The sequence below is a fragment of the Scardinius erythrophthalmus genome, assembly GCF_964197995.2.
Source record: "Scardinius erythrophthalmus genome assembly, chromosome: 18".
In the NCBI taxonomy this organism is placed as follows: Eukaryota; Metazoa; Chordata; class Actinopteri; order Cypriniformes; family Leuciscidae; genus Scardinius; species Scardinius erythrophthalmus.
The window spans coordinates 37,341,908-37,368,486 of NC_138238.1; the positions used below are offsets into that span (position 1 = coordinate 37,341,908).

Here is a 26,579-nt window from a genome sequence, read left to right on the forward strand (position 1 = left end):
GTCGAGAGCTGACGTTCCAACTACACAACTTTGCGATACTGTTTGCGAATGTTCGTTAGAAAGATGGTTTCGGCAAACACTGACTCGTTGAACTATGCTGATAACGACGGAACTTGCGAACATAGTTGGCTAACGATGCTTTTGGGAAACGCGCCCCTGTTTAGTTCCTGTCTCTATGAAGCCCCGCCTTCTGAAAAGCACACTGTGCTCTGATTGGTCGGCTGGATCAGTGTGTTGTGATTGGTCGAGCGCTTCGAGTGTGTTTGAGAAATGTCCCGCCCCTTACCATAACCGCCAGTTTAACACACTACTAACTAACTCAACCAGGCCCCGCCCCTTTATTCTGCGTATGAATTATTTAAATGAGGAATACTGTGAAGTGTTCGTTCCCGGCAGAAACTCAAGACTACAATGGAGGCGTTTCAGGAGTTCAGAAACACTGACACTGATATAGAGAAGAGCTCCCGCTGGAGGGACTTTGTGACTTTTCAGAGCTTTTTCATGCTCAAACAGCAACATTACACACTAAAGAAAGATGAATATGTAAAAAAAATATAGGTCCTCTTTAATGTCTCTTTGTATAAATCGCAAAGACTTGATAGTGTTCAGTTATGGTGGATATTTAAAGTTTACCTTACTTAATTTTTGAAAGTAAATTTTTTCTTGTTTTGACAGATGTTATGTGGACTTTACCTATTTTCTTTTAGCATGTCTTGGCTGATAAATTAAGGTAGTCTTTACTCAAAACATGGAATTAAATCTACCCATCAGAAGAGAGTGCAAATGAATTTTTTTGAGTAGATTCAATGCATATCAGTTAGTAAAGATCCATAATCCACTTACCAAGGCCAATTTTGGGGTCCTTTTTGAGGGAAACACAGATTATTTCCCTCTCTGGAGGTCGGGAACTTGTTGGAGTATCTGTGAGAAAAGGTCACACTGCATTGCGCTGTTTCCCAATGAAACAGGTTCATGTTATGGGTTGATTGTCAATCCTACCTCTTAAAGGAGAGAACATTGAAGGGACTTCAGAGCAAGGCTTCGGAGAACTACAAGAGCTTCTCTGTAGAGCTGGACTTTGGGATCTAGAAGTGAAACAAACAGACAAGACACCATGAGAACATTGGAGAGAGAATGGATTTACAGAGGGGATTTGGGATATCTATTTTTATCACTCCATAAATCAGAAAATACTGTAAACAGCCAAAAAACCCATTCCCACCATGTTATTAGCAATAAAATGCTATATAAACCAGGGGAATGATATATATGAACAAACCCCTCAGTACAAAACTTCAGAATACAGATATGAACAAAACAGTAAAGTCTGGTGTATATAAAGCCGCTGATGTGGAGATTTCTGAAAAACTCACGGCCGAGACATGTATTGTAATTAAATCTACAGATTCAATTAAGAAGATTAACACTTAAATGTGTATTTTGGATGTTTTCTTTACAATAGTATTAAAGACGACATGCTATTAGAAGCAAAATAGCCCAACACTGACCAGTGGTTTGAAAAAACAATGGTTTTGCCTGTAATGTCTTGCCTTAAAGATGACCTATTATTCTTTTTTTTAACATGTTCATCTTCCTTTAGTGTGTAATGATCCTGTTTGAGCATGAACAAGTCCCTTTAAAGGAAGTTATTCTCTATATCACTGTTTCTGAACTCCCTGAAATGCCTCCATTGTAGTCTTATGTTTTCTTCTTGGAACGAACACTTCACAGTATTCCTCATTTAAATAATTAATACGCAGACTTAAGGGGCAGGGCCTGGTTGAGTTAGTTAGTAGTGTGTTAAACTGGCGGTTATTGTAAGGGACGGGTCATTCCCAAACACACTCGAAGTGCTCGACCAATCACAACACACTGATCCAGCCGACCAATCAGAGCACAGTGTGCTTTTCAGAAGGAGGGGCTTCATAGGGACAGGAACTAAACAGAGCGTTACTGACAGACTGGGAAGAGAGGAGTTGTAACAATGGAGAATATGGGGAAAATACCTATTCTAGTAGAGGCCAAACACCTCTTTAATACAAAGACTGACATGGTTCGTGGTTGAGTTTGTTCTCACCTGGTGAAGTCTAAGAAGTCTCTCTGTAGTTTGATCTTTGCTTCGAGGCGGGTAGCGATGTCTTCACAGAGTTTGCTCATGGAGTCGTCGGCAGCGGGATCAAGGCGTCCGTCGTTGAGCGCAACCTCGTGGTTCTGAGCTCGACACATGGCTGAATACTGCACAATACTCTCCTCTACAGACACATTTACACTGCTGCTTATTGTGAACCACTAACAGAGCGAAGCCCAGAGGTGGACAAAGTACACAACTTCCTTACTTGAGTTCCAAAATTAGAACATATTTCTGTCAGAATTCGGTGAACGTTCTACGCAATCCAACTTGGCGGCGCTCTTAACAGATGTTTGTTTGTTCATTATTTCCTCAAAATAAGTAAAAAAAAATCTCTCTCTCTCTCTCTGTTTTCGGTGCTGATGCAGTGACGCGTTCATGTAAACGGCACCTAAAAGCTGTCACAAAGAACCAGCAAAAGTAATGATGAATGAATGAATATGTAAAATATTGCGATGAGACATTTTAATTGTCTATTAATAAACAAGTGTTTTCTGTGTCGGCTGCAAAGGTGAAGTCTGACTCGCGATCTTCGCAGTAATGAACGCGCCGGAGAGAAATACACATTTACGGATTAAATCGTTTTATTTTGTTTTGAATGGTTCTGTTTAAAAGTAGAGATTTCTGTAGATAATAGATCTATTTCTATTTTTTTTTAGGTGTGTGAGGCGAGTATAGGCTACCTTATACGTTGAGTTTCGGTTCATGGATGATAGCTTAACGTTAGCTCCAGTTCAGGCGCTGGCGCCTCCGTGTGTCGTGCATAGCTATCTGCTATTTACTTTTTATTTTAGAAAATTGGATAATGAAACACTGATTAAAATTAAGATACAATTAATACAAAACGAAATTCGTTTTAAAGAAAGGCTTTGTGCTTTCTGTTTGAGGTCTCTGTGAAAGTTTTAAAGCAGTCTTTTAGTGCCGCTTTGATCGGTCGCGGAGAACTGTCACGTAAAATAGTTTTTTTCCTCATAAATGCGAACACGAAAAATAAAAGACAAAAGACTTTTTTAAAAAAGACAACCATCCACAACTTTATAACACTCCAGTCAAAGTACCTCTTTTTGGTCAACATCCTCCTTTTTGTAGACGAAATAGTCCCAAATAGCTGATTTTGACTTTCTTTTTTGTACGAAATCATCATTCTCTTAATACACCATGGGTGCTACTACCCTTCACATCGCATGTTCCGGCGATGTGACTATTGCTCATGCGCACAGCCCTACTAGCATATTTTAAACTAATCGGTTAACCGGTTTCAACCGGCTAATGAGGCTCGGTGGTCGGTCAAGAAATTTTTTTGTTTTCGCCATCCCTAGTTACAAGTAAAAGTTGTAAAGGCCAATTTTTACTTAAGCAAAAGTACAGAAGTTCTTGTTTTTAAACGTACTTAAGTATCAAAAGTAAAAAGTAAATGTCAATGTATTGTTTTATTATTGTTGCATTGTTGTATGTAATACTTACAGTATCTCTGAATCTATGCCTGCATACCCTCATATCAATATCACATTTATTTCTAGAACACAGTTCCAGTTTGAATGTGAGATTGAATAAGTGCACTCAATAACGTCCACAATGGTTTCGGACACCCAAATGGCTGTTCCCTCAAATAGTGCCCTATCTACAGTTTTTAGGCTTTTAGTATGAATATGTTAGCCTTACTGACTGTTATCTATAAGCTAGTGTGCTACAAAACAATGACAAAAATCGCATTTAGAAGACCAAACCCAACGTTGAAAATGAAAATCAGGTTCATGTCAGAATCCAACATCAGATTTACATTAATCTCCAACGTTGGACAGATGTTGTATTGTGGTTGAAAATGAAAATCGGGTTGACGTCAGAAACCAACATCAGTCGAGTTCTGACGTCAACCCGGCTTTCATTTACAACCAAAATCATCCCCTGACTGACATTACTACTTTCTACTCAAGAACCTTGACAGAATTTTAGTGTAGTAAAAACTACGATATTTGTCTTTCAAGTGTAGTGAAGATAAAGTAAAACGTTTCCAGAATAAATAATACTCAAGTAAAGTACAGATACTCAAAAAGTCTACTTAAGAACAGTACTCAAGCAAATGTACTTTGTTACTGTCCACCTCTGGCAAAGCCCAACTAAGAGCATCTTAAAACTTTGGATTGAACAGCTTTATCGGAGTGGATGTGGACTAACCTGAAGTGAGGCTGTGTGTGAGCTGGCGAGAGCTCATCTCCTTGTGAAACTTGTGCTGTGCGGAGCAGAGTTCGCAGAGGTATTTGGCCACTTTTGATTTTTCGGTCAGAAAGGTGTGCTTCTTTTTACTGGTGTTGCTCTCAATGACAAACTTACGTCGCTGTGTTGATGAGAACAGAGGAGGGAGAATTACTATGTTGACCAACATCATCAGATTAAATCATACAGTCCTCTATTTATTAGATTTTTAATTCAGTTTAATTCACACAACTTAATAATTGATCAAAAAAAAAAGTGTTTTTTTTTTGTAAAAAATATTAAATTAAAAGTAACAATAAAGACATTTATAATGATACAGATTTCTATTTCAAATAAATGCTGTTCTTTTGAACGGTTTATTCATCAAAGAATCTTGAAAAAAGTATCGGTTTCCTCAAAAACAGTAAGCAGCAAAAACTATTTTAAACATTATTAAAAATAAGAACCATTATTAATAATTGAGCACCAATAATAATTGAGCAGCAACTCATCATATTAGACTGATTTCTGAAGGATCATGTGACACTGAAGACTGGAGTAATGACGCTGAAAATTCAGCTTTGATCACAGGAATAAATTACATTTTAACATATATTCACATAGAAAACTGTTATTTTAAATTGTAATAATATTTCACAATATTAATGTTTTTACTGTGTTTTTAATCAAATAAATGGAGCCTTGGTGAGCAGAAGGGACTATGAAAAAATTAAAAATTAAAAAAATCTTACAGAACCTTTGCATCATTTTTTACAAATAAACTTAATTTATGAATTACGAATATTGTGACATTTTCTTAGGGATACTCCATTTGACAAAATGTGCTTTTTACCTGGTTGACTAATTTTCTTTGAAATAAATAATAATAAAATTATACTAACTCCAAACTATTTGTACCAAAGGGGTTTCTTTACTGTCTTTCCTTCAATTTTGAGGGATTTAAAGTCATAAATTTATAGTTGGTGAAAAAAGTATATATGTATATATATGTATATATGTGTGTATATATATATAAATATATATATATATATATATATATATATATATATATATATATATATATATACACACACTCTTTTTTCATTGGGCATTTACACTACCTATATATTTATTTTACTTTTAAGCCCGCAAAGACAGTTTTTTTGACTTTTTAAAACAATGTATATCTGAAAAAAAAGAAAAAGAACTTTATATATTCAAGGAAAAATCATCGTACGAATAGCTTACTTAAAATTCTTCCAATGTGCACAATCAACTTGGATAGGAGGACATGTTTTAACTTTTTTATGTTTGTTTTGTATTTTAACGAAAATAAGACGATACAGTGTTCTGCATTAGTGTGGACTCACGGCTGAGGTGATACTGCTGGTCTCTCTCCAGAGGAATCTAAGGCTTGCGGTGCGGGAGTTATTTATAACTTCATACACAATGATGCCTTTGGCACACACTCCCAGGACCAGCTCTCCAAACACCGGCTTCTTCTCACGGGCCACTCGGTGAAGCAGTTCCCCGTACTCTGGAAGCTGCTGAACGCTCTGTGGGGGAGTCGAGCAGTGCTGCCAAGTCAATTGGACAGATTATGTAATGTAGGACACCCACTGCCAATCATCGCTCCAGAAAAGCTGTTCAGACCTAATGGTGTCTGTAAAAATATTTGGCCAGCAGCCCGCTGAGTCATTATGGGTTTAAATAAATCCAATAGATGGCAGCAGGATGAAGAGCAGCACAAACAAATGCAGCTGTCACATTTTCCATCCTTCTCATTCTTTATTTTCACTCCATTTTAAAATAAAGTGGCCCCAAAATAAAAAAAATGTCTGAATTTCATCGCATTAGAAGTTAAAGGGGTGATATAATGCCCTTTTTACAAGATGTAAAATAAGCTTTTAATGTCCCCAGAGTGTGTATGTGAAGTTTTAGCTCATAATACCCCACAGATATTTTTATATAGCATGTTAAAATTGTCACTTTTTGAGGGTGAGCAAAAACGCACCGTTTTGTGTCTGTCCCTTTAAATGCAAATGAGCTGCTGCTCCCGGCACAGGGGGCGGAGCTACAACAGCTTGCACTCACACAGACATGCACTGAATATTTCAAAAACTTTTAGCCTTTTATGTTCAAACCGGAGTCAGACAAAGATGGAGAGACTCAAGAAGAAGTGACAACATGTAGAAGCAACAGGACATTTATGAATGGTTATGAATTTATGAAGCTGATGTGTAGTTATCTTCTAGTCATTGATTAGCATATTCTGTCTTGATAATCTATAAATCGTGTTCCGGGGGCGGGGTTTATGTAAATTCTAGGGTTGGTGATGTCACTAACCCGGGAGGAATGTGGTGTAGTCTCTTCCAGCCGTTTGTTGTAGTCCTTAAAAAGCGATTTCTTTAAAAGCAAATATCTCCCTTTGCTTTGAACTTTGAGCGTCGTAACTTTGCAGATGTTGTTTATGCTCAAACAGCAACATTACACACTAACTAAAGTTAGAAAAGTCAAATCATAATCAACCACCTCTTTAAAAGATCAAACCATTAATTTTTCAGAGCCATTATTGCAGTGACTTTTAACCAACTTGAGTGACAGATATTACCTAATACTTTTGTCTTAAACTGAATATCTGTTGTTTTATATCATATAATCTCCAACCTAGCAAATGTTTTTGTAAAATGTACTGTATCTTTATTTCAGATGCATGCATTTGGTTTGATATTTTGTTATCTAAAGCAATGATCTGATATTTTTAAGTGTGTCTTAAATGACTTTCATATATAGGGGAGTCAGAGGCTATATATTATCACAATATATGTAGCCAATATCTCAATAACTGTGAGGTTTTGAGTCAAAAGTCTAATTACACAAATGTGTGCGCATTTGTGCTTTTTTCATTCATTATTAAAAATTATTAAAAATTAATTATCTGAAAAAGAGAAAAAAATATATAACTCTAAACAAACCCAGCTGACACATTGATCTAATTATTCATTTATATATGTATATTTATTATATATTTTTAATTATTAGAATTATTCATATTCTCAAGATTTAGAATTTGGAATAAAAGTTAAGTCAACGTGTTTATTATATTTTATAATTAACATTTTTAGTTTTTGAATTTGACATTTCTGTGTTACTTTTTGCATTGTTGTTGTTTCATAATTGTTTTACTGTTTTCATTTTGTTAAAAAGCTCTATTTAATTGTGACAACTTGCCCCATACTGTGTGACAACATGCCCCTTTGCCAATAATGAGCATTCTTATGGTTCAATGTTCAACAGAAATATAAATGTGCGACAATTAGCCCCAGTCTACCCTACATACTGTACTTCATATAAAGGTAAAGTTTACACTTTCATGAGGAATCACACCATACGGGCTGTCAATAAGAACAGAAGTGAACATAACCTTGAGGAACTCGATCTCTGCCTCCTCTGCATTCATGTTTGCATTGTTGGCGTGTAACCGTAGCAACTCGTCTTTCAGGCAAGGCATTGCCATTTTCTGCAAAACACTCTTGGAGACGTAGTGCTCAGGCTGATAGTAGCTCTTCCCATAGACCTTCGTAAGACACAGAAAACATGCTTTTTCTTTGAATCTTTCGAAAACAAGTAAACTATTCACACATAAATATTATATAAATGAGTGCATTACATAACCATCTAGCATCAGCTAAATATAAATGTGAGCTGATGCATTCTCAATGCTTCCTGAAGATGTAATGTTGTTATTTATAAACGTTCGGCACCATTTATAGGTGTGACATCACTGAACAGATATACAGTATAGCACAGCAACACTGAGAATAAACACAAATCATAGAAACGTCGTCATGTGTTTATTCAGCTGAATGCCAAGGCAACATTTCTCATTTTCATTTAGTTTCGGTTGAAGTATTAAAATAACTCAAACTAATTATTCATCAATGTCAGAATTTGTCAGAAAAATGTCTTAAAATATATATTATATATCATTATTTATTAAATTATGTTTTTAAAAGTTATTTGAAAAAGATTATTTATGATTTATTTTTATTAAATATTTAATTTATTAATTTCAAAATATCAGACCAGGGTTTTAATACTTAAATAAAAAAATGTAAAAAAAAATGTGTTACTTGAAATAAAATAAATGTTAACTGAGATAAAATAAAATCTAAAAAAAAAAACGTTAGCTCATTTCTAATTTACTTTGACTTGATGTACTAAAATAGCTAAAACTAAAACTGAAATAAAAAAAATCTAATTAATTAAAAAATAAAACCACACAACAAAATGCCAAAAAGTTTAACTAAACTTAAAATGAAAGTGGAAAATATAAAAACAAAAACTAATTCAAAAATATTAATTTATATAACTAAAGTTGTCACCTCACCCAGGGAATGTATAAATAATCTTTTACAAATAATTGTAATAAATAAATAAATAAATAATTTAATATGAAATATATATATTTTTAATGTTTTAATTCTGATATTGATGAATAATTATTTTTATTTGTTTTAGTTATTTTTGTACTTCAACTTAAACTAAATGAAAATGAGAAATGTAATATAAGAAATTATAATTCATCTCAGTGGTACTAAGATAACACTGATCTGGAATACCTCAGGCATACTGTCCCCAAACTCGGCTTGAAGAGCCAAGGCACCAAGAAACAAGCAGGTCTCCTCGTTACAGCGCAGCCGTTCATCCAGAACGTCCCGTCTCAGCTGGAGATAGTACTGATGACGGGTCAGCTTGTGTCTGCCACGACGAAAGGCAAAGTTAGGGTACACTTACACGACAACGATGCACTAAAAGCGGAAATGTTTTTCATTTGCGTTTTACAGACGACAACCTAGTCAAAACGATCCCCGTTCACACGGATCTGCAAAAACGACTAAAACGACTAGAACGTATTCTATTCTAAAATGTATTCTGCTGCCAGGCCAGTAGATGGCGATGTCACTTTGTAAAGTTTGTACACTATATGCGCCTATAGACTGAACATGTAATACTGATGTCACCGTTTTCACAAATTTGTGGTTTTGTAGTTTACAGACGATAACGATATTATTTTCAAAAACTTGCACTTTGAAACCTGTTTTCAAATGTTTGCATTTTCAGGCCGCCAAAACTGTTGACGTGTAAATGAACGGCTAAAACGCAAAAAAAGTTTTCCGTTTTTAGTTGAAAACGTTGTCGTGTAAACGACTTAGCCAACAGGAAGTGGTAAAATCACACTGTTAAATGAGGGAAAGGAAGAGACTTACAGAAGAAAAGAGATGTCCGTCACAAAAAATTTGATGCGGAAATGAAGCACAAATGTGGTAGTGGGCACTTTTTTCCAGGCGTCAGGGGCAACTTTGGATATTTTCGTGTCGTTGTCAAGAAAGAAATATTCATCATCTGAAAAAGAGAAAAAAAAATGTGAACAAACCCAGCTGACACACTGACCTAATTATTCATCAATATCAGACATAGAAACATATACATGTATATATAATTAAATTATGCATTAAATTATTTATATAAAATATATTAAATTATTTATATATTAAAATTATTAGAAAAATCTTATTTATTTAAATTAAATAATTATTTTTATTATTATATTTAAAATAACAGACCAGGGTTATTATAGTTAAGTAAAACTAGAACTAAAATCATAAAATACTAAATCGTTACTTGAAATAAACATTAACTGAAAATAAAATCTTAAAAAAATCTCATTTAGTTTAACTTGATGTACTAAAATAACCAATAATAACCTGCACTTGCACGCTCAGACCATAGACTATAAACGGGCTCAGACACCAGCGCTTCCTCTGCCTGTGACGTCACTAGCAAACGACACAAATTAACCGGAAATATGTTTCCAGCAGTAAATAATTTGTTATATTATTAGTATTTTTTTTTTTTCAAAAAAAAAAAAAAAACGGCATTTAACACAACATTTCCCCAAAATTATGTTTAATCGGAGACACGAGATTTATGGCTTGGGAGCACGGAAATGAGGTTACGCTGTCATTGATTAGAATGGTACGGACACAGACGTCGCTGCCGTCAGCAGTAAAGGCTTCAATAGTTAACCAAAGCTAACGACTGTGGTTACATACATATTCCTAAACTTTATTTTAAAGGTTTAAGAGCTATAAGTGAAGCAGAACAAAAAAATTATGACGTGTCAAATAGACAGAAATTAGCCTAATCTGCTGCACGCAAACTTAACGTACCTTCGTGGCTCACGGGCTTCCTTCTGCACCGAAGCATTACAGCTATCAATTTCTAACAAAACATGCCTACTCAAATGTATCTAACCTAACTATTTTCACTCGTTATTGTCTAAAAAACATACAGAGTTATCCAAAGATAGGCTTACTTGGCGCCAGTAACTTTTCTTTCTCCCACTTTTCTCCCATAAATTAAAACCTGGCTACTTAGGGTATTTTACATGCACAGTGCCGACTTCCGAGTCAGTAAAATAATAATAAAAACAATAATTTAATGCTGGTATCCAAATCATTTTAAAACTTCAATGTACACGTATAATAAGCCTAATAATAAGTAAACATTTCAAATACATCAATAACTCATATCATAGTTTAACACAGATAAAATCAGAGTTAAGGCTTGCTTTACGTGTTGCTCGACGAGGATTTTTATATCGTCCGACTTTCAATCAAAGAGTATAGAAGTAACTTCTAAGTAACTTTTAAGTTACTTCTATACTCTTTGTTTCAATCCCGAGGAAACAAAATGGCGCGGAGTGAAGAAGAGGTGGAGTTACGAGCATTCTCAGACAGTTGAAGTGTCCAATGGAGTTAAGAGATTTGCTCTCAAGCTATTTTCAATACTTTAGATTGGTTAATAATTTGTAAAAAATAACAGAACCACGTGGGGACTGACCAATAGCATCGATTTGTGAAAAAAATATGAAATTGACAAAATTTGGACATACGAGGTTTCCGCCCGACAGCAACGATATATAATTATATGTATATACTTACAGAAACGATTTTTGCACGACATTGGGAGCTGTTCTCAATCCGACACGAACCACACTATGCGTTGATTGCAAGTGACGTCACTTGCAGAGGGCTTCAGCGTGCATTGCTGCGTTCCAGTCCACTTAGGCCCTGTCCCAAATGGCACACTCCGGACTTGTGGACTTCCTCAGAGTCCACACTTTTGTGACGTCATGTAGTGCAGACCTATAGGGCCCTTGGCGCGAGTCCACGAGGGCGCATTGAGAGGTATTTTTGGGACAGACTCGATCGGCACGCCGGAAATAACAGTCTGGTTGTTGTTGGACAGGAGAAATCACATTTTTGCGCTTCGACGTCTTATCTGCATGTCAACTACACATCCTAATTTTACAGTTCTATATTTTGATGTTGTGCATATCACCTGGGCATTAAAAAATAGATATATCATGCTTATTTAAATGATGTATACAGTTGTAATAATAGGCTACATAATGTTCCATTTGAACTTACAATTTTAAAACATAATTTAAACATAATTTTTTTCAATTTACAGGTTTCAATATTTAATACTAAGTTTACATATGACTCAGTAAAGCCCTGACATTAGGATCTATTTATTTAATGAATCATAATGCGATCGTATTATTAAACGCACAGTATTATTATGTTTGAGACATCAACCACTGGTCAATGACCATAATGTTTGTATAAACTGTAGGTACTGTAACAACTGGTAAAATGTGCATTTAGGTCATAAAAACCGTAATATTTTCTTCTCAGCCATGTCAACAATTATCCGTGAGTAAAATCTCCTCCCATCTGTTGTCTGATTGGCCTTTTGCAAGGATTCCTGGGTAGTTAAAGTGCGTGAAGCCTACATCTATGCGGGCTTCGCGGAAGACCGCTTCAAGGGTACAAAGGGGGCGCTGCTGAGCACACTTCAGAGCGGTAAAATGCTGAATGGGACAGCCTACGGACTCGTAGACTCAGCGAGCACGCGCAATTCAAGTCCACGAGACCGAAAGTCCGCATGAAGTGCGCCATTTGGGACAGGGCCTTAGACCGGCACTTGCGAACTTCCCTAAGCACTTCCCCTCGGGGGAATCCCCGCCGCCATTTTCCACTTCATGAAGTGGACGAGGGAAGTTTATATGGACCATAGACTGTAGATATGGACAGACCCTCGCTCCCTCGATTTTGACTGAGGGAGCGAGTCTACTTCATATGTACACTTCAGATAGGGTGACCAAATGAGATTGGCTGAAATTCGGGATGGGGGGGGGGGGGGGTTGTTTGGGGAGGTTTTGGCGTAGTCCTACTATGATATTAGACTACATAGCCTATAATAAAATGAATTTTCAAACCTGAACCAAACATATTTTTATTCAAAGATCAACAGTCTGTCATTAATAATTAGTCTGCCACAAAAAAAAACAACATTAAAATCATGAACTCAAATGTCATTGTGACCAAAAAAAAAGACTGTTGTAACAGTGCGTAAATCAGACATTTCAGGTTATAGTCTAAAGCCGCTTGTCCACCAGCGTCCGATACATTTTTGTTCCGACGCGACGCCTGTGACGTTTTCGCTGCTTGGGTGCGGGGTTTGTGGGCTGGAATAAATATGAAACCATAGCAACGGCCATACACAAAGTCTCGCCGCCGAGTTTCCATTGGCTGCTGCCCCGCGTTTTGACGCTCTCATTTGCATAAAGTATCCACCGAGATACTTTTTTGACGCGCTGCTGTTGACCAAATCGACGCGACGCGACCCATCATGCTTTGCGGGGGCGTTTTTGCTGCCTGACGTAGTTCCATAGGAAATGAATGGGCTTTGGCGTCGCGTCAGAAATCTCGACGCTGGTGGACAAGCGGCTTTAAGCCAAATGAGAGCGTCAAAACGCGGGGCAGCAGCCAATGGAAACTCGGCGGCGAGACTTTGTGTATGGCCGTTGCTATGGTTTCATATTTAAAGTACACACAAACCCCCGGCCCCAAGCAGCGAAAACGTCATAGGCGCCGCGTCGGAACAAAAATTGATCAGACGCTGGTGGACAAGCGGCTTAACGCTAATAAGCCTTATGCCAAAATTATTATTATGACGAAATTGTCGGTCATTAAATAATAAAAAAAAAATAATAATAATTGTGTAGATGATTTGCTTTGTGTAACCCAACATCAGACATTAGGCCGAAGTTTTTTTTTGCACACAGTGCCGCGACCAATCAATCACTCCTTTACGACTGGCTGCCTGCTGCACATTCACTGTACTCGCAGCTGCGACAACTCGCGCTCGCTTATCAATGCATTTTAATTCGCGCCTACGGTATCTTTGTAGAACTTTAAAAAAAGAAGAAAAAAAGATGCTGCAGCCAATGAGCAGCCGGCGGGGGCTGGCTGCAGGACGACTCAACCTCCACGGACAGTTTTTAATGTTTTATCAGACAATAACTACTCATGAATTTGATTTAGTATAATTCGGGATTCGGGACAACAGCTTAGATTTCGGGACTGTCCGGAATTTTTCGGGACGTCTGGTCACCCTAACTTCAGGCACCTATATGTCCCACAATGCAGTACGATTGTGACGTCACCACATATCTCGTCTAATCACCACCACAACAAACAACTCTATGATATATTAATTCTATTTTTTTTAATTGAAAACAACCCAAACACCATATATACATTTGGATGCTGTATTAAAAAAATTCTTAAAGGGGAAACAAATGTAAATAATAAATCAACTACACAGCTGATTCAAGGGCTTAGGACGTTCCAATTCAGCCCATTGCAATTTTTTTATTTTTTTATTCAAAAATAGGACATACAGGAGGAAAACAAGCCCATTGCAGTTTCCGCCAGTAGTGGGCACTCGCAAATCGCAATGACGTACATCCGAGTGAACGAGACGGAGGGAAGTTAGCAAGTGAAGGGCATGATAATTCTGGACTGGAACACAGCACAGGTCTGAGCGTGCAAGTGCAGGTCTGCAGCCAGACCCTTCTCAAAATAACTAAAACTGAAATAAAGATGAATAAATATAGACATATTTAAAAACAAAACAAAATGAATAAATATTTAACTAAAATTAAAATGGAATATATATATATATAATATATATATATATAGAATTAATAAAAACTATAATAGTAAATTAATATTAATACATGGGGTAAATTACCATCACTATATGCAAGGCCAAAGTAAAAATGTTCCACAAGGTTTGCATGAGCGATGATCATATCAAACACGTCTCCTCCTCTGGACTTGACGTCACACTTGAGCAGAATGTTCTGTCCATTTGGCATCATAACTCTCAAGTCCCTGTGGTTTGAACTTGAACGCCCTTTGTTTGACTGTTCAGAGAGAGAGAGAGAGAGAGAGAGAGAGAGAGAGAGAGAGAGAGAGAGAGAGAGAGAGAGAGAGAGAGAGAGAGAGAGAGAGAGAGAGAGAGAGAGAGAGAGAGAGAGAGAGAGAGAGAGAGAGAGAGAGAGAGAGAGAGAGAGAGAGAGAGAGAGAGAGAGAGAGAGAGAGAGAGAGAGAGAGAGAGAGAGAGACAGAGAGAAGGGAAATCAGCACACATAACTGATCCTTCTTACCCAGGCTGCCAATTTCACTTTGGTGTACAGCCAAAACTCTTGCTCTAAGGATATCAAACTGACCACAATAGAATTAGGCAGCTCTAAAACGACGAGAGGCTCCTCCAGCATTCTGATGAACTCTGGACCCGTATCCTGAGAACGACCACACACAAGAAACAGTCAAAAATCCTCAACGGTACAATTTATAAGCCAAGAGATATGTAATAATAAGGGGACATTCAGGGCAGATTTACTAACAGCTTGCTCCAGCGCAAACCCTCTTTTGCCGTTAAAAAACTACTGTCGGGATTTACTGAAGACATGCAGAAAAGGCGTGAACAGGGTTCATTTTTACGGCTGATTTTATTGCATATGCATTTGTAGGCGTTTCCCTTTCAGACGCAATATTTCTCGGATGAAGATATTTAGATGAATCATGCTACGTGATTTACTAGGGTTTGCGCTCGTCAATTTACTGGTGTTTGTGTCATTATTTAATGCCCAAAAACAGTAAGTCCCACTGAAGTGCCTTGAAATGCGCAGCGTTGTTCAGTGAGCTGATGTAATTTCCCAGGAAACAGGAAGACATGGTGGGACATATCGAGCATATTTTTAACAAACATTTACATTTACATTTAAACAAGCTCGGCCAGAGCTGTTGAGCTTGGTAAAGCCGCATTTGACAGCTTATGATAGCCACAGTCTAATAGATTCCCCTTTTAGATTTAATATGAAACTGTTACTAAAGCAAAACAGTGATTATAATCATGCTGAGGATGTGTAGTTTGAAAAGTGTGTAATGTATGTTGGTGATTTATTTGAATTGGTAGAATTCAAATGGGTCTGTGGAGACTGCTTATATCTTATATAGATAACCTTAAGGCTAATATATTCATACTAAAACCAAAAAAACTTGATTCCTTGGGGACTTCAACCCAGGCAGAAACAGCGTCAGCCCAGATCCGGCCTGCTTGTTTGCAAATTGCAACCCTACGCGAATTTGCGCTGCTCTTGATTGCGTTGGTCATTATGGAAATGATCGGGCTGCGTCTGTGTTATTTAATGTGTGCAGTGTCAGTAAATCACTCGCAGAACTTTCCACTCCCATTTGCACTTTTAAGGGATTAAGCTCTCACGTTAATTTGCCCTGTAAATCTGACCCTTACTTCCCTACCTTTATTTTCCGTTCATTAAGGCTAAATGAAGAGCCAAACAACTGATTTGGCCTTGAGTTGAACTGACGCCGTCTATCAAGAATAGGACTTTGGGGCAGCCATGTGTTGTTTCTGCTCCTTTGGTGTGAACTATGACTTCTAGAAGACAAATAGCAGTGAATTTAGATCTTAATTAAAACCTTTGGTAACACTTTACAATCTGTTAAAGGGATAGTTCACCCAAAAATGAAAATTCTGTCACCATTTACTCACCAAATTGTTCCAAACCTGTTTCTTTCTTCTGCTGAACACAAAAGATGATATTTTAAAGAATGTTGGGAATCAAATAGTTGGTGGTAGCCAGTAGAAAAAAAAAATACTATGGAAGTCAATGGCTACGTCAACTGTCCGGTTACCAACATTCCATAAAATATCTTTTTTTGTGTTCAGTAGAAGAAAGAAACTCACACAGGTTAATGTTCTTTAGTCACAACAACTTTTCATTTTTCGGCGAACTATCCCTTTAACATTAATTAATTACATTAGTTAATGATGAAAAACACTTCAAAAAGCATCAATTTAATGTCAATTTCAACATTTAGTAATACATAAGTAAAAAACGATGTCAATAAATGTTATTTAATGGACCTGAGCTCACATGAACTAACACAAACAGTTGTATTTTTATTAAGTAACATTAACAAAAATTAATAAATACTGTAAAAAATGTATGCATTAACCAATGGGACCTTATTTTTTTATGGTGTAACAAATTATTTCCTCATCTTATTTAAATTAGAGACAGGAATAAATGCACATAAGCTCAATTAAATTATAAAAGTCAACATAAAATTAAAATTGATAAACTGTAATTCATCAGTGCAAATCACTTTAAATTAAATAAACTTGGTCTTCATAATCTTTTATCAAAATGGGTCTGGAAATGGCAGCTTTCCTTGAATTATGACACAAAACTCCTCCCATCCAACAATCATTCTGATCTCCCACTTTCCATGATCCAGTCAATTCCCAGTGGATAAAATCAAGTCCTGCCTTACTTTTGTTTTTCATGATGTTAAATGTATGAGTCGAGTGCCACTCACCTGCTGAAGTCTGCTGGTGACGGTGTGCTGTTCCCTTTCAGAGGCCAAACTGAGTTCTGACAGGAAGCACCTAAAGGATATAAAGATGGTATACGACAGTGTTTGCTTTCATTTTAAGAGAAAAGCCACTTGGTGAGGTTATTTAAAAAACTTCAGTTGATCAAATAATGACTTTTGAGAAACATACCCCGAAGTCTTTCTCTAACCATCTGGCTTCGGTCTATGAGATGAGCTGAATCATTTGGGTTTTTTTCACCCTAGAAAAAAAAAAAAAATGGTGCTCAGCAACTATTATTGTTAAGTAATTATGTCAGATCCGTATTCAAAAGGAAAGCTGCATACATTGTTTTAAAATATTTCCATTACAAACACTAAAATATGTAAGATAAACAGAACTTTTAGTGAACCTACACTCAAAAAAATTATTTTGGTAAAGATGGTTTTTAAGATTTACGAATTTCAGTTGTATAGTAAAATTCCATCAAACTGAATTGAATAATCCTTACATATTATTCATATTATCGATTAAGAATTTTAAATGAGTAAAAAAAAAAAGTTGTTCCTACTCATAAATTAAAAATTTAGAAATACGAATCACATAAACAGAAATGGTCCATTCCCTTCATCCATTAAAATGTATACAAAATGTTTTATTAAGCTTTATTTAAAATTCTTAAATGTACTGACTGAATATGCACTCTGTAACGTGTAAGCAGGAGCGAAGAGAGGTGTAAATCCAGTTGCAGCAGTATTTATTAAAAATGAAAACAAAGATAATCCAACTAGAGGGTTGAAACATGAAACATGATAGAAGCGCAGGAACGTAAATTATAATACATTTCCATTTAATTGTAAATAACTTGCAATTAAGTGTCTGAAAACATTGTTTCAGTGCTAGCTGGTAATCTACAGGGTGGGCCATTTATATGGATACACCGTAATAACATGGGAATGGTTGGTGATATTAAAGTCCTGTTTGTGGCACATTAGTATATGTGAGGGGGCAAACTCCTCAAGATGGGTGGTGACCATGGTGGCCATTTAGAAGTCGGCCATGTTGGATACAACTTTTGTTTTTTCAATAGGAAGAGGGCCATGTGACACATCAAACTTATTGGTAATGTCACAAGAAAAACAATGGTGTGCTTGGTTTCAACGTAACTTTATTCGTTCATGAGTTATTTACAAGTTTCTGACCACTTATAAAATGTGTTCAATGTGCTGCCCATTGTGTTGGATTGTCAATGCAACCCTGTTCTCCCACTCTTCACACACTGATAGCAACACCGCAGGAGAAATGCCAGCACAGGCATCCAGTATCCGTAGTTTCAGGTAGGGGTGGGCGATATGGCAAAAATATCATATCACGATTTTTTTCAGGAAAATCACGATTAACGATTTTATCACGATTCTTTTTATGTTGGTTTTACTATTTTGTGACTTAGCATTACAGCCAATCTAATGTCCATATTCTAAAAACAAAACCTTAGGTAACAAAAAAATAAATAAATGGCAGACAGGGGCAAAGATAAAAATATTTGTCATTATTTTCTTTGTTATTAAATATTAAGATCACAGATACGCATTACACATACACAACTTAATATACAAATTAAATAGGCTAAACAGTGTTTTATGTTTTCAGCTACAGTAGGTGTATTTAACAGTAGCATTGAAGAAAGTAATTAAATGAACAAATATGAAAATAAAACAAAACAGACTTCACTGTATAAATTAAACATTGATTCTTATTAAAGCTACTATTAAAGTTATCAGTCAAGAGCAGTGAGTGATTTTCTCTTTGCATTTTGTTGTTTTATTAACATTAAAGGGATAGTTCTCCTAAAAATTCAAATTATCATAATTTACTCTCTCAAGTTGTTTTAAACTCGAATAAGTTTCTTTCTTCTGTTGAAAATAAAAGTTATTTGGAAGAATGTGGGTAACCAAACAGTTGATGTACCCCAGTGACTTCACTATATTTTTCTCCTATGGAAGTCAATGGGGACCAGCTACTGTTTGGATAGCAACATTCTTCAAAATATTAATATTAGAAAAATATTATAAAATATTAGAAGGAAATGAATACAGGTTTGGAACAACATTAGTGCGTAAATGATGAGATAATTTTTATTTTTTTTAATTACTATCCCTTTAAGGACAAGCGACAGCGTGTTTACTATTGCTACTGTCTCTTTAAGAGTTGCGCGCGACGCGTCTAATATACACGCATTAGACAAGCAGATTTTCTCTCCATTTTCTCAAGTTTGCTTTCACTTTAGACATAAACGACTTTATGTAAACCTTGTGCGTATTTAACAGTATAAGCACAATAAGACTCGAAAGATAACTAGTCCAGTATCCAGGCGCTGGTAGACAGGCTTTTAGTGCATGTGAGCTTCACATGTACGCGCTGAGGAACACACACGTTAGAACAGCGCATCAGCGCGCAAATTAAATGTTTAACCGACAAGGCATTAAAGCACATGCAAATTATGAACTTTTGTGAACTGCAGTGTCCCGTTCCATTGCGTTAACATTTTATGTGAATATACGTCGCGTTGTTCAATATGTTGGGACAGAGGCGCCAGAACAGATATAGGCTAATGCACGATTCTACGATATTTCTTCAAAAGCAGATCGTGGAGACATTTTAATCGCCCACGATCAAAAATCGTCATATCGCACACCCCTAGTTTCAGGTGCTGCACATCTCGTATCTTCACACCATAGACAATTGCCTTCAGATGACCCCAAAGATAAAAGTCTAAGGGGGTCAGATCGGGAGACCTTGGGGGCCATTCAGTGTGTAAAGAGTGGGAGAACAGGGTTGCATTGACAATCCAACACAATGGGCAGCACATTGAACACATTTTATAAGTGGTTAGAAACTTGTAAATAACTCATGAACGAATAAAGTTACGTTGAAACCAAGCACACCATTGTTTTTCTTGTGACATTACCAATAAGTTTGATGTGTCACATGGCCCTCTTCCTATTGAAAAAACAAAAGTTGTATCCAAGATGGCCGACTTCTAAATGGCCACCATGGTCACCACCCATCTTGTGGAGTTTGCCCCCTCACATATACTAATGTGCCACAAACAGGACTTTAATATCACCAACCATTCCCATGTTATTACGGTGTATCCATATAAATGGCCCACCCTGTAGTGTTTTCACGCTGTTTAAAGGGATATTTCACCACTGGAAAGATGAATGTGCATTTAAATTGGGTCATTTATGTACCGGTAGTAGAAATGTGAAATTATTTTATTATATTGAAATTAAGTTGGTGCCTACTAGACTGAGAAAAGCCAGAAAATGTATTTTTGGCTCATGTGGATGAAAGACAACAACTCCCAGAATGCACTTGCTTCGCTGCCCTACGAGGACACTCCCAAGCCACGCCTACCGGTTACAGAGGGCAGTATCGGGAGAAATGATACAGCTAGGCTACTAGTCGACTCGAAACTGAAAAGACTGCGTTTTATGGTGAGATCCCCCTATGGGCGGGTTGAAGACATGCGGGACGAGCTCCTCCTACTGGCTGGAGTCTCTCGCCTCTGGACACAAAAGCCTCTGATGACAATTTTTGCGTCATCTGAGGTTTTTTTTTTCAGACACACAATACAGAAATCTCTCGTCTCAGGGGGACATGAGGGGGGGAAGCACGGTCATTAGAAAATACTACCGGGTCTCTACTGATACAAAAGTGTAATGCTAATCGGTGAAGTATCCCTTTTAGTGTTGTATTATATGTTTAAATCACTGTAGATCGGCACCGTTACCTGCAGCACATCCTCGGCCATCTGTCTGATGGCTTTCTCTGGCCGGGCCAGGACAGCAGTCTTATGGTGATGTTCACACGTCTCCAGCAACGTCAGGAGGTTCACCCGTTTGTGAGCCACATCCTCGCACATGCTCAGTAAAAGGCTGTTCAGGTCGTCGCTGAGCTGGACAGGCTAGCGGGAGACGAGGTGCAATAAGTGTTCAAAGAGTTTTACAAGTGTTCAAAGAATAATAAGAAGAATATAGAAGAATAATAAGAGAAGAATAATAAGCTCTGGACGTTAGCTAGTTTTGATCATTGATAAATATAAATGCTAATTTTAAGAGGGATTCCTGACATCAAAAAGAGTTCAATTTGATTTGATGTTGATGTTACCCTCTGGTATTCCTCACGGTCACACTTGTGATCATCGGCGAACAAAACAGACTGAACACAATAAGCTGAATTTAAAAAAAAGATAAAAAAGTACTAATGTTTGCTTCAATAATGTTTATTCTTTAAAGGGGGGGGTGAAATGCTATTTCATGCATACTGAGTTTTTTACACTGTTAAAGAGTTGGATTCCCATGCTAAACATGGACAAAGTTTCAAAAATTAAATTGTAAGTTTGAAGGAGTATTTCTGTGCCAAAAATGCTCCTTCCGGTTTGTCACAAGTTTCGGAAAGTTTTTTCGAGTATGGGCATGTGTGACGTCAGATGGGGCGGAATTTCCTTATACGGGTCCTAAGGGCACTTCTATCGGAAGAGCGCGGGCGCGCGCGCAACCGTAGACCAGAGCAAGAGAGTGAAAGCAGTTCGCCCATCATCACAGCGCAGGAGATATGAAGGATGCAGTACTACTCTATAGGTACTCAAGATTAACATGAGATTGACTGAAAATGAGTGTTTCACCCCCCCTTTAATATTTTGTATTTTGATGGGATTTCAAGCAGTTTGGTGCCATCTGGTGGGAGAAATAAGGAAAACATACGTAATGGGGTTGTGTATTCCCAAGTTGCCTATACAAGTATTTTCAGACATAATTAATAGATTCACATTTGGATATATATTTAGACATTATCAAAGAGTACTTCATCGTGGCTGATTTGTAGATTGTACCTAAAAAATTGCATTGTATTTTCATATCTTTATGTATTTCCCCAATTTATTTAATTTTTGGTAGTCATTTTTGACTGTGAAGATCCCAAGTGTGACGATTTTTATAGACCATTTAGCCTTTTCTATTTCTATTCATGTCCAGGTCCATTCCAAAAATTTAAATTACATTTTTTAAATATTTTCAGTCTAAAATGACCAAAGACCACCAGATGATTTTGTGTAGAAGAGGAACCCACCTGATTTTGTGGAAGTTGATAATCTACTGCCCAATAGAGAGTCATGCCTAGTGAGTAAACCACCATCTATAATCAGAGCAAATAAATGCTGAATTATTTGCCATACACCATGCTTGACAAGTGCATCTTCTACTTCACTTCAGAATTCAAATTTCCTGATAATTTACTCACCCCCACGTCATCCAAGATGTTCATGTCTTTCTTTCTTCAGTCGAAAAGAAATTAAGGTTTTTGAGGAAAACATTCCAGGATTTTTCTCCATATAATGGACTTCAATGGGGTCCAACAGTTTGAAGGTCCTAACTGCAGTTTCAGTGCAGCTTCAAAGTTTTTACACGATCCCAGCCGAGGAATAAGAGTCGTATCTAGCCAAACAATTTATATACTTTTTAACCACAAATGCTCGTCTTGCACTAGCTCTGCGATAAGCCAAGCATTACGTCATCATCACGTTGAAAGGTCACAATTGGACCTTCTACCCGTCGGTCCCTGGAAAAAATCCTGGAATGTTTCCTCAAAAACCTTAAAGAGGTGGTTGAATATGATTTGTGTAATGTTGCTGTTTGAGCATAAATAAAGTTACAACGCTCAAAGTTCAAAGCAAAGGGAGATATTTGCTTTTAAAGAAAACATTTTTTAAGGACTACAACAAACGGCTGGTAGAGACTACACCACATTCCTCCCGGGTTAGTGACATCACCGACCCTAGAATTTACATAAACCCCGCCCCCTGGAATGCGATTCAGTGCTAATCAATGACTAGAAGATAACTACACATACTACACACACTACACAAATTCACCAATTAAGCATTCAGAAATGTTGTCTACATGTCATTTCTTCTTGAGTCTCTCCATCTTTCTGACTTTGGTTTGAACATAAAAGGCTAAAAGTTTTAGAAATTTCCAATGCATGTGTGTGTGGTAAAAGGACACAAGCTGTTGTAGCTCCGCCCCCTGCGCCGGGAGCAGTAGCTCATTTGCATTTAAAGGAACAGACACAAAACGGTGTGTTTTTGCTCACCCTCAAAAAGTGACCATTTTAACATGCTATATAAAAATATCTGTGGGGTATTTTGAGCTAAAACTTCACATACACACTCTGGGGACATCAGAGACTTATTTTACATCTTGTGAAAAGGTCATTATAGCACCCCTTTAATTTCTTTTCGACTGAAGAAAGAAAGACATAAACATCTTGGATGATGTGGGGGTGAGTAAATAATCAGGAAATTTTAATTGTGAAGTGAACTAATCCTTTGAAGGTTTAGTTCACCCAAAAACTTTGGGTTTCGTGGCCAGCATCACACACATCACACACATGTCCAGCGTCGGCCAATAGTGAGCCTCCGTTCTGACGTACAACCCAGAAGCGCTGCGCTGTTACACTCCGTGAACTCACTCAGAGACACACAGAAGAAAATTAATAGTTGAATAAAGTCGTTATTTTTGTGTGTTTTCTTCCGCACAACAAGTATTCTCGTCGCTTGATAAACTTAAGGTTGAGCCACTGTAGTCACTTGGACTTTTAACGATGTCTTTACTAACTTTTCTGGGATGGCAGATATCGATTTATCAAGTGAGACAGCTCTCAGATTTCATCAAAAATATCTTAATTTGTGTTCCGAAGATGAACGAAAGTCTTACAGGGTTGGAACAACATGAGGGAGAGTAATTACTGACAGAATTTTCATTTTTGGGTGAACTATCCCTTTAACATTCAGGAAGAAGGTCAGGCTATCTACCATAATTGTAGGCCAACTCACCTTCTCTGTGGCCTGTGTCCTGGGGGAAGTGTTGCTCTGTGACAGTTCTGGGGAAGTGAAGGATCCCACGGCCTCAGATCGGCCACAGGTCTTGAAGGCAATCCTGCCGACTGCAGAAAGGAGCATGGAGCCGGGGCTGATGACACAGCACATGTTACCAGGATCTGGATGAAGGGAAGGAGGTACAATGTTGACAGATTATGTTGGCAATGATGGATAAGAGCATGAAAAAAGAGTTGAAAGAGCGTTCTACCTTTACTGGAGATGTCTATCAAGACTTCTGCAGCCCCTAGGAGGAGAGCCCAGACCTCGACCTCCTCCAGAGGTGCTCCTCGTGACTCCAGCACTTCCGCCAGGGTCACAAACATGCTCATTCTGCCAGACGCAAAACACACACAAGCACATTACAACAGCGCACACATGTATGAAAAGGTTGAGCTGGATTTCATAACTGGTTTTCCTTCCCTTCCTACACTTTAGCATACTTTTAAAAAGAGTATGGAATTAATACACTTTAAAAGTGTGAACTGAATGTAATGTTTTCAGACACTTAATTGCATGTTATTTACAATTAAATGAAAATGTGTTATAGTTTAAATTCATATTAAATGCAGTTAGTTGAACTTAAGAGTGCTTTTTTGATCGTTATGTTATTTAAAATGTACTTCATTTGTCTGTGGTTAAAGTATACTGCTGAATGCACTGACTAGCATTTATGGCAAACTAAAATATACTTTATGCCATTTCTGTTGTAACTTGTATGTCATGGTTATTTCATTTACTATATTTTTATATATATTTATGTTAGCTACACATTTGTAGTGATGAAGTTGAAATTTAGTACATTCAAAATATATTAACTTTAAAGGATAACTGTCGCCAAAATGCAACCTAGGGTCTTTTTGATAATCTAGCCTAGGCAGACTTTCGTTTAAAAGCATAAAAAGCTTGACCGTATTTTCGTTTTCGGTCAAATTGCCTTTTGAATGGGAGTGCTTGGGGCACGACTATGATAGCATCAAAAATCGCTATTTTTAAAACACTAAGGAGGCTTGACACAACATGAAACTTTGCTGGAAGTATCACCAAAGGCTCTACACATGAACTCCAGCATTGAGAACATTGTGTACACAGAGTTTACTAAAAATAAAGATTTTGAACAACTCACTGTAGTTGTGTCCGCCGGCATTTTGACAGTCAAAAATAGTCAATCTCCGAATGCAACGTAACAGGGAGAAGAGTAAAGATGGAAAGCTCCTAAAGCTTAGTTCCATCTAAATTCACGGATAATTTGTTGTTGTTTTGTCGTTAGTGAAAAGCAATATTGACCTTGTATTTGAAAAAGGATGCTCATATAAGAAGCAATACTAAAATTCTGAGTCAGTTCATTCACATTCGGAGATCGACTATTTTTGGTGGTCAAAATGTCGGCGGACACAGCTACGGCAAGTTGTTCAAAATCTTCCTTTTAGTAAACTCTGTGTACACAAACACTGTTCTCAATGCTCGAGTTCATGTGTAGAGCCCCTGGTGATACTTCCAGCAAAGTTTCATGTTGTGTCTAGGTCTAGGTCAAAAAGACCCTAGGTTGAATTTTGGCAACAGTTATCATTTAAATGCAATATCAAATAACACACTACAGTTAAATCATAATCAAGTAATTTTTAAATCAAGTTTTAGAATCAAGTATGTGCTTTGGTCTGTTAGTCAACACATGAAAATTAGTGTACTTCTCTAGTAAAGCATGACAAAGATTATCAAACTTACATTGTAAAAAAAGGTGGGTGCGTTAAGTAAAATCAACTTGGATGTTTAAGTCACTTCAACTTAAATTACATCTACTTTCTGACACTTGTATAACATAAAAAAGAAAAATACTGCACTTTTTTGATGAGTTAAAGCAATGTCATAACTTATAATAGCTCATAACTCATAATTTTTTACTGTGTAATGAGTCAAAATGTACTTTCACATTATGTACACTTTTTAAAGGTGTACTTATGAAACAGTCAGTTTTCTTTTTTTAAATATACTTTTAAGATTTGAACTACACTACAAAGTACGTATTCAACTCAATTAAGCAATTTTCCTAAGGGAACCCTTGGATTGCATAACTGTTTTTCCCTTGTTTATAAGGAAACACCTTCAATCTTTCTTTAGACTCCAGGTTCTTTGACTCGTAATGCCAATTAGCCTAACTTTTGGAGACATCGTCAGCCTAGGGGTTCACATACTCTTTCCACCCTTCACTGAGAACATTACAGAGTTTGTTCACATATCATTGTGTTTTACTTGCAGAAGTAAAAACTTCTTGTTAAAAACTTAACTTGGCTGTTGCTTATTTGTAGGTCAGGTCCAATTTATTGACCACCGTATGCAGAAATTCATGGAAAATCCACATTAATTCACATACTTTTTCCTCAAGTACTCACTTCCATAAGCTAGCAACATATTTGAGTACCATTTTGAGTGTCCATATGAAAGTCAATGGGGTCCAAAACAACACTGGACCCCGTTGACTTTCATTTTTTAGAGAAA

General features: G+C 36.9%; 1 protein-coding gene across 1 annotated transcript in view; it reads right to left on the minus strand.

Annotated features, from left to right (window-relative positions):
- Positions 1-26,579, minus strand: part of frmpd2 (FERM and PDZ domain containing 2) — a 69,649-nt gene that overhangs the window by 40,410 nt on the left and 2,660 nt on the right. Inside the window, exons 2-18 of the mRNA XM_081393724.1 lie at positions 24,295-24,416; positions 24,042-24,205; positions 22,277-22,342; positions 20,940-21,113; positions 17,336-17,405; positions 17,149-17,218; positions 16,066-16,204; positions 14,973-15,044; positions 14,492-14,666; positions 9,592-9,727; positions 8,944-9,082; positions 7,746-7,898; positions 5,692-5,877; positions 4,304-4,463; positions 2,078-2,252; positions 1,000-1,085; positions 844-921 (exon numbers count right to left, since the gene is read on the minus strand). Coding sequence (XP_081249850.1) covers positions 844-921; positions 1,000-1,085; positions 2,078-2,252; positions 4,304-4,463; positions 5,692-5,877; positions 7,746-7,898; positions 8,944-9,082; positions 9,592-9,727; positions 14,492-14,666; positions 14,973-15,044; positions 16,066-16,204; positions 17,149-17,218; positions 17,336-17,405; positions 20,940-21,113; positions 22,277-22,342; positions 24,042-24,205; positions 24,295-24,415 — 2,164 coding nt within the window. The 5' untranslated portion in view covers position 24,416. The remainder of the gene's footprint in view (positions 1-843; positions 922-999; positions 1,086-2,077; positions 2,253-4,303; positions 4,464-5,691; positions 5,878-7,745; positions 7,899-8,943; positions 9,083-9,591; positions 9,728-14,491; positions 14,667-14,972; positions 15,045-16,065; positions 16,205-17,148; positions 17,219-17,335; positions 17,406-20,939; positions 21,114-22,276; positions 22,343-24,041; positions 24,206-24,294; positions 24,417-26,579) is intronic.